The sequence below is a fragment of the Nipponia nippon genome, unplaced genomic scaffold, assembly GCF_047370975.1.
Source record: "Nipponia nippon isolate SJK-2023a ecotype South Korea unplaced genomic scaffold, ASM4737097v1 scaffold_25, whole genome shotgun sequence".
Classification (NCBI taxonomy): Eukaryota; Metazoa; Chordata; class Aves; order Pelecaniformes; family Threskiornithidae; genus Nipponia; species Nipponia nippon.
In genome coordinates, this window is record NW_028262342.1 from 1,094,561 (window position 1) to 1,103,086 (window position 8,526).

The following is an 8,526-nucleotide window of genomic DNA, read 5'->3' on the forward strand; positions in this document are numbered from 1 at the left end:
GTTTTGCTTGGGTGGGTTGTGGTGGTAAGCTCCTTGACTGTGATGGGCAAATCATGTCCAGGAAAGGCAGATGAGACCATATTCTAGATCTCTCCACCTGAAACATCAGTAGGATCAAAACCAATCTGAATTTTCTCAGGAACTCTTTTGTCAGAGTGATCCTTTGACTCAAAACAGGGGTGGAAATGCTGGACTCGGGCATTGGCAGAGGTGTGAGCCCAATAACTCAATGGGAGCTGGAGCCTCAGCTGAATGTAGATTAACACTGCTCAAGCACAAACCTCCAGCTGCCTCAGTCCGATGAAGAAGCAAAGCCCATGGTGCACACAGCCGCTCTGGGACACAGCTGGGCTGTGCATTTGGGGCTGGGTTTGGCAGCTGGGTTTTGCTGCTCCTTTTGCTGCTTCAGGGCACTGCCAGGCAGCCCGGGCTGCTGCACGGCAAAACCTCCTGAATGTTAAAAGCAAAGAGAGGCACAAGGGGGAAACCCCTGCAGTGCTAGAGTCCTCATCTCATGCACGCCATAGCTACACTCCGCAGCTTTATGGCGCCCGACTAACCTCTGCACTTATTCCTTTCCCTCCTCCCTGGCTCAGAAGAGGAAGAATGGATAGAGGAAGAAGACGGTAGTTATTGCACCTTTCTTTATTTCATCTCTCCACTGCTGCTGTGAATATGTCGTGGGTCGGTGTGTCTTTTGTCTCTCCCTGGTTGGGAAATGGTTTTCTTTCATTCTTCCACTTCTTTCTCTTGCTTCTTGCACTCCCCCCTTCCTGCTCTGTTGTGCTGTGTGTATCTGCTCCTGTGTCTGTGGCTTCTCTTCCATCTGTCAACCAAATGCATTCATGGTTTGCTATCTTCTTTTTTCTTTCCTTCTTGCTGTGGGACCACAAGTCTTCCTGGGACCTGTGGGCCCCAGCATTGCTCTGACTCCAATGGAGGACTCTTGTGGGGATACTGCTCCCTCCAGTGGAAAAATGCTCCAACAGTGTCATAAATAAGATTGTGAAGGTGCCGAAGGCACGTTCTCTAATGCCAGCCAGTCTTGTTCTTCACTGGCTGGAGGAGAGCAATAGAAATCACTACCCCCAACCTGGGTTATAAGAGCATGATAGCACGAGAGGGAATGAGGGACAAACCAGGAGGTGGCTATAAATCCTTTAATTTTTTTTTCCCTGCCCAAGCACAGAGAGCAGCCCTTGGGTAAAGTTTAGAGCAAAGCCCTTTGCTTTCTGAGCCACTGCTTCTTTCTCTTGCGGCTACGTCTCCCCTGGGTCTCTCTCTCAGCTGGCTCCGTGACGCAGTTGTCCTGATATTGGGGTCCGTAGGGAGCCAGTGGGAGCGGCGGCTATTGGGCTCATGCTGCTTGTTATTCCACAGGTCAGGAAGAACAGGTAGAGGAGGCAGAGGAGGAGACCGAAGAAACTAAGGCAGAAGGTGCGTGGTGGCTTCACCAGTGAGCTCCCATGGCTTGGCTGGAGCCATGCTCTGCTTCGGTGGGGTGCCGAGCAGGGTCTGGGATGTCCCAGCGTGGCCTGTGACAGCAGGCCAGTAGCACAGAGGGGCAGATCTCCCCCGTATCTGTGGTTTCCAGTAAGGAGGTGTCAAAAGTGAGCTGCCCTTTCCTGATCTACCAAGTGCCTTGGCTCTGCAAGCATGAGTATAATGGTGTTTTCTGCTGATCGCTGATCAAAGAGTTTGTGTCCAGCACTCTCAAATAATACCAAAAATGAGTTAAGTTTGTTCCACCAAGAGGTCCCCATAGCCTTAGAGGGGGGATTTCCAGAGCTGGGGTCATGCTCTGACGTGTCTCACCACCCAAAGAGCACTGAAAGGTTCATGAGACCTCTTTGGAGCAGACTTGGGTGCCTGATGTCCCCATGCTGTCACGGCTGGTAGTATCCCAGCCGTGCTCTCTGAATTAGGGTGCCAGGACCCCTCTGTGCTGGGGGCATGTGGCTGCCCTCACCCACTGATGCTCATATTCTCCCCATTGCTTTTGAAACAGAACAAGAAGATGGAACAAAAGCGCCAGGAGAAGGTAAACCAGGAATGGAGGAGAGGCAGTTTGGGCCATTTCAGTCCTGATCCCAGTCCCCCAAGACACTGACCCCACTGGGGTTTTCAGTGTTGAATTCATTTGCTGCTGGAGAGAGGGAATCTGCAGCAAATGGGGCAGAGCTGCCCTGGCCTCGTCCTCTGCCAGGGCTGGGGCAGCAGGAGGCTGCAGGAGGGGTGGCTTTGTGCTGCCTAGGTAAGAAATCACCCAAAATACAGGAGGACAGTACTACTGCTTTCCCAGCCTGAACAAAGCTTGTCTGGGTTCCTTCTGGAGAGGACCTGGGGCTCTCCTGGTCTGTCTGTGGGTGAGGAATGTCCATGAGGGAACTGCTCTCTCCCCGTTCATCCTGGAGGGATGGAGCTGGGTTTTGCAGTGGGGATAAGCACAGGGCAGAGGGGAACAGCCTGGCTGAACCACCCTGATGTGTCTGCGGGCACGGTGCACAGAAGGGCTGGCTTCTGGGAGCCATAGCATCATGTTTTCCACAGGTGGAGAGGGGGACAGAGAGCAGGAGCCTGGGGAAGGTGAAGTATCCATCATCGTTCCTCTCTGGGGTGGGAGCGGTTGTCCCTTTGCCTGTATAAGGAGGTAGCAAACACCTTTCTGCTCAGCCAGGAGCATCAATGTGTCTCGCGTTTTAGCATACAGATGGACACCTCACTGCATGCCTCTTTGCTGGAGGATGATGCACAGTGCAGGCTGTGCTGCTGGGGGAGAGGGGTAGCCCAGTTCAGTGTAGTGGGTTTTGGGTTAAGGTGTGAAAGCAAATGCCTCTGTGACACTAATGTTGCCTTTCTGTCCTGCTCCCGGGGACCTGCAGGTGAATCGAAGCCAAAACCCAAGTAAGTGTTGGTGCATTTTCTCAGGTACAAGGTCTGAACTAGGAGCTGTGCCAGGGCAGAGGCTCCGTGTGATGGGCTTAGCACTATGATCCATAAAGGGCATGGGACAGTGAGGCCTCAAAAGCATGAAAGCAGGGTGGGGACAGGGACATGGAGAGAAAAAGGGAGAGAAACAGGCAGATAAACATAGAATATGAAGAGGATGCTAGGAATGAAGCCTTGAAGCATTTTGTGTGCTCCTTGGAGGAGGCTCCGCTGCCCTGTGGCCCTGCAGCTGGAAAAAGTCTATGTGCACCCCAGCCTGGGGTACGTGGTCTATGGCACAGCCAGGGTCTTGCTTCTCCAGTATGCCCCTGGCCACGGCTGGCATGAGGCAGGCATTTGCATGAGTGCCAGCATCCCTGGGACAGGAGCAGCTTCCTGAAGGAGTGAGACCATGAACCATTGCCAGGAAACTGCAAATCCTCATGGACCCCTGGGATGCTGCGGTCTGGGAGGCAGATCTGTCCTCAGTCATGATCTCTTCATCCCTTTGTGTCTTTATGTGCATCTGAGCATCTCCTGCCCTCCCTCAAGCCCACAGAGGATGAGAAGATGGTTTCCAGCTCCCTGTGCCAGGTCACACTGGAGCACACAGTTCCTCTGTGCTCTTTTGGGTGAGCAGTGGGGTGGTTGCCAGCCCCAGGGTGCCTGGCAAAGGGTCATGGCCAAGTTGCCTGCAGCTTGCAGAGTTATTCCAGCCATGCCTTGGAGTGCTTCCCGGGAATGCCAGAGGTCTTCCTCTGAGGCTGTCCAGCTGGCAACCTCCAGCAAGCAGCATTACATTTCTCTGTCCTCCAAATATGCTCATTCTGCATCCCTGGGGACTGCAAGGCTCAGAGAGGAGGGCTGGGTAGATCAGTGCATGAATGAAAGGCACCATCCTGTCCCAGGTATCCGCTGCAGGCTCACCATCCTCCTGCTCACCTTCGATTGCAGGGTCTTCATGCCAAACCTCGTGCCTCCCAAAATCCCAGATGGCGAGAGACTGGATTTTGATGTGAGTGAGGGAGCACCCCCATGAGGTGCTCCCCTCGCATTGCTCCTCCACACCGTGCCCAGCAGCTCTGTAGCTCCTGGAGGGCTTCATTTGTGTGAGTGTAGCCATCGCTGCTGTTTCCATCCGGTGCAGGACATCCACCGCAAACGCATGGAGAAGGACCTGAATGAACTGCAGGCCCTCATCGAAGCCCACTTTGAGAGCAGGAAGAAGGAGGAAGAGGAGCTCATCTCCCTCAAGGACAGGATTGTACGTCTGCAGCCCTCCCTCCTCTATGGCTATTGCGACCCTCTCCCCTGTGGGCAAACAGCCACAATCCTTTCCCCACAGTCCCGACCGCAAGACCTGAGACATCCCATGTCTCTGCAAGACAGAGCCTGAGATTTGAGCCAGATTTTGTACCCCGTTGCCTGGGAAGCCCCTAGTCTGGCTGCTGCAAGGCTGCAGTGCCCAACAGAGATGGACCTTCCCCTGTGTGCTCTGTTCTATGTGCTCTCCTGGGAAACATGGGAGCAGCAGATCTGCCCCTGGGGCTCTCAGGGCTTTTGAGGGATTTTTGAGGGACAGGGAGGATGCAGATGCCTTGGGGCATCCAAGCCAATGTCATCTCCTCCTGCAGGAACAGCGGCGAGCGGAGAGGGCAGAGCAGCAGCGGATTCGCAGCGAGAGGGAGAAGGAGCGCCAAGCCCGCATGGCTGTGAGTCTCCCTCCAGGGCTGGGGGGCTTGGGCTGGTCTTGGGTAGCACAAGTCCAGCCATGGAGCCCATGGGAGCATGAGCTGTGTGTTGCATGCAAGTCAGTCCTTGAAGTCTCTGTCCATCTGCTCCTGACCCACTTCTGACCCTGGCAGGAAGAAAGAGCCCGCAAAGAGGAAGAGGAGGCCCGGAAGAAGGCTGAGGAGGAAGCACGGAAGAAGAAAGCTTTCTCCAACATGCTGCATTTTGGAGGCTACATGCAGAAGGTGTGATCCTACCCCAGGCAGTTGCAAAGAAGCCGCTGGTGCTCCTGGGAAGGGCTTGACCATGGGCTGGCCCCACAGCACCATGCACATTCTCAGTGCTAGTAGACTGTGGTTTCTACAAGCAGAAGAAGACAGGCCACCACAGCTGGGTCACAGCAGTGGTCAGAGGGCCAAAGTGAGCTGAGTGCTCTGCTTTGCACATGCTGGCCAGGGGGGGTCCAGCCTTGCCTCAGGGACAGGGATGGGGGAGTGGGGGGTGTCTTGTCCACTGTTGCCAGAAGTTCCTTGAGGACCTTATGTTCTTCTGGAGTCCCAAAAGCAGAGGGTGTTGGGGGCAGAGCTGGGGATAGATGGAGAGCAAAAGCTGGGCAGATTTCCTTCCCTCCGATGGACTGATGGTTTCCTCAGTCAGAGAAAAAAGGTGGGAAGAAGCAAACAGAGCGGGAAAAGAAGAAGAAGATCCTCAGCGAACGGCGGAAGCCCCTGAACATCGACCACCTCAATGAAGACAAGCTGAGGTGAGCACGGGCTGCAGGAGGGATGTCCAGGACAGGGGCTCTGCTTTGGGTCCCACCTCCTGGGGCAGGATCCTGGGCCAAGGTGGGCTGCCTGGGGCTTGCAGCCCAGACAAGAGGGTGATGGCACAGCTGGGAGATGGGCTGTGACATCCCACCGGGAACATGGGCTCCGTGGCTCTGCCGGGCCACCACTGCCAGGCTGCTGCTGACAGCGCCGGCCATCAGAGGGAGCCACGCTCACACGCGTGGGACATTCGTGTCCCCCTGTGTCCCAACCCATGCGTTCGGTCCCTGCGTGGGACTGGCCAGCGCATCCCCGGCTGGGCACGGAGCCTGCAGATACCCATCCTGGGGGAGCAGGCGAGATGGTGGCACCACTGCCCTGTCCCCTGCAGTGAGCTCCCTGTGAGCCACATCCCTTTTCTGCACTGACACCAGCCGGCTCTTCCCACAGGGACAAGGCCAAGGAGCTATGGCAAACCATCCGCGATCTGGAGGCTGAGAAATTTGACCTGCAGGAAAAGTTCAAGCGGCAGAAATATGAGGTGAGCCACAAGGTCCCCGGTGAGCTTGCTGACCCTCTGTGTGCCTGGCTGCTCCTTCTGCTCCCCATCTGGGAGATGAGTTGGGTTGTCTGGCTGACGGTGCTGAAGCAGGACAGCTGGGTGTGTCAGAAAAGGACCGTGCCCCCCTTGTGCATGGGGTGACAAACGCCCAAGAGGCCACCACTGAAAGCAAAGCCACATCTGCCTCCCTTTTAGAGATGAGCCAGGATCAGACCAACCCTCCCAGCAGTTGTTGGCCACCCTGGCAAGGCTGAGCACACAGCTATGAAATGTTGGAGGATGTGGCAGCTGGTGAAAGGGGCTGTGTGGTGGCCCTGTGACCTCCTAGCTCCTGGGGATGTGTGCTTTGCACTGCAACAGGCTTCCCGCTGTGCTGCACATCACACCCCGTGCTAAACCCCATGCAAGAACCGCTGGAGAGGGCAGTGATGCACCTTCTCCCCAACCCTTGTCCCCAGCCAGGCATGGGGCATCCTGCTGGGTCTCACCATCCACCTGTGTTTCTCTTGCAGATCAACGTCCTCCGAAATCGTGTTAGTGACCACCAGAAAGTGTAAGTCCCTGGACAGGCTGAGCATCCTTCCTTGACGCCTCCTGCCCTCCAGCTCCCTGCTCCCCTGGCCCCAGTTCCCTGCCTGTGTAACTCCTGGCTCTCTTGCACCCTCGCAGAGCCACCTCCTGTCCTTCCCACTCCTGCACCTCATCCCACTGGTACCCGGTGTTCATGGATGTGCAGGTCTGGCCCAGGGACCTTGGTCCATGCTGATCTGCTCCCATTGACAGACCCCCATTGCCTCCCACCTCCACCAGCTTCCCCCTGCTCCAGAGACCCAGGCTGGGGAGGGACCCCGGGGAGACCCCACCTCTGCACATGGAGCCTTGTGTCCTGTGGGGTCCTGCCAGCCTCCAGCCACCCCCATCCCTGCAGTGGCTCTGCCCAGCATCTCAGAGAAGGTGCTGGAGATCCCAGCTTGTGTAGGAGGGGAAATTCCGCAGGCTTTGGGAGCTGTGCAGCCCCACAAGGACAGGGGAGCCTGTCCCTGTGCCCATGTCCCCTGCACAGGACTGGGGAACCCTTTGTAGGAGGGTGGAGGTGGGTGTTTAACCCCCACCGTCAGGAGCACGATGCTGCTCTCGCATCCCCATCCCACCCTGCTCTCTCGCATGAGAGCTGCTCAGCCTGTCCTGTGTGACAGTCAGCAGCATCCCCCCCGCTTACACCAAATCTCTCTTCTCTTCTGCCCCAACACGGCCCGTTACTGCAGCAAAGGGTGAGTACGGGTGTTTCCTGAGTGCTGTGTGTCTCCCACTGCACGTGTGCTGCATGGACACCGGGGCTGACATCAGGCTAGCAGCAGGGCTGAGGACTGGCAGCCAGGGCTGGGCTGGTGACTCTTGGGATAATGTGCCAGAAATGCCCTTCACTGCCCACCCGAGCCTCCTCCTCCTCCTCTCTGCTGGGCCATGCCCAGAGCAGTGCCTGTTCCCCTGATGCTGGTTAAGGAGAGTGATGTGCTGGGTCCTGGCTAACAGCTTCACAGCTTCTGGTTCTTTGGAGAAGGATCCTGCAGCTGTCCTTATTCCTCCACAGCCAAGATCCAACTCCTTCATTTCATCTCTGAAGGATCCTTGGGTGGGAGGAACATGGGAAGGGAACTGGGGCTCCTTAGAAGCACTTGGCAAAATGCATGAGCTTGTTCCCATAGAGTCCCAAAACACACAGAGTGAGATCCCAAGCTTTCACCTGGGGCCACTGAAGACCTTCCTCCCCACAGGGCAGTGAGCATCAGCTGCAGATGGCTTGGTCCTCTTTGCAGGGCCTCCGATGGCACCCACCTTCTCCCTTCTTTCACGGTCACTAACACCTTTTTGCACGTGCTTTTCTGCTTCCCTTCCAGGTCAAAGGCTGCCCGTGGGAAGACCATGGTGGGCGGACGGTGGAAATAGATGACTCAGAAGGCAAAGGAGGCTCAGCCACAGAGGGGTGTATTGCCTTTTGGTCGACCAGCTGGCTTCCCCACGTCATGGAGCCTGCACCACGCGCCCACCGCCCTCCCACTGCACCGAGCAAAGACCTTGCTTTAGGCACAGTGCTGGCTGGGTGGGCAGATGCTTCGCAAGGCGCCGCTTCTCATTGCCACACCCCCAGTTGATGTTGTGTCTGTAAATAAAGAGAACGGTGAGGGGGTGCGGGTGCTGTCTCCATCCTGAAGTTCTGAGTTCAGAGGAAACAGGCGCAGGACAGTCCTGGCATAGCTTGGCTGAGCAAGCGCAGTTGCACACCCACTCCCTGGGGTGCAAGAGGATGCAGCAACCATCCAGGACCTCCTGAATAACATGTCCCCTTGCTTCACAGCAACTCACATCTGCAGTCCTTGGGAGGTTTTGTAACAGACCTCAGTGGTCTGACCTGCTTTTCCTGCTGCAGTTTGGGGCAATCCTAGTTATGGCCACTTTAGTTCCTGCTTTTCCTGTACCATAGCCCCCCTCGCTCCTCTCTGTGCCAGGGTTGGCCCTGTGGAACAGCATGGACAGGAG

At 56.3% G+C, this 8,526-nt stretch overlaps 1 protein-coding gene across 2 annotated transcripts; it reads left to right on the plus strand.

The window, feature by feature from the left end:
- The first annotated feature begins 604 nt into the window (after positions 1–604).
- On the plus strand, positions 605–8,174 carry TNNT2 (troponin T2, cardiac type). Of its 2 annotated transcripts, XM_087762012.1 has the most exons (14): positions 605–626; positions 1,381–1,437; positions 2,009–2,041; positions 2,551–2,586; positions 2,883–2,904; positions 3,883–3,943; positions 4,076–4,192; positions 4,563–4,640; positions 4,794–4,904; positions 5,313–5,422; positions 5,877–5,967; positions 6,501–6,541; positions 7,254–7,259; positions 7,887–8,174. In XM_087762012.1, the coding sequence occupies exons 6-14, from the start codon at positions 3,890–3,892 to the stop codon at positions 7,933–7,935; spliced, it is 657 nt and encodes a 218-aa protein (XP_087618138.1). In that variant the 5' UTR covers positions 605–626; positions 1,381–1,437; positions 2,009–2,041; positions 2,551–2,586; positions 2,883–2,904; positions 3,883–3,889; the 3' UTR covers positions 7,936–8,174. The 2 variants fall into 2 exon arrangements, with proteins under 2 accessions (XP_087618138.1, XP_087618137.1); XM_087762011.1 differs by lacking the exons at positions 605–626; positions 2,551–2,586 and having other exon boundaries at positions 6,501–8,174.
- The last annotated feature ends 352 nt before the right edge of the window (positions 8,175–8,526 follow it).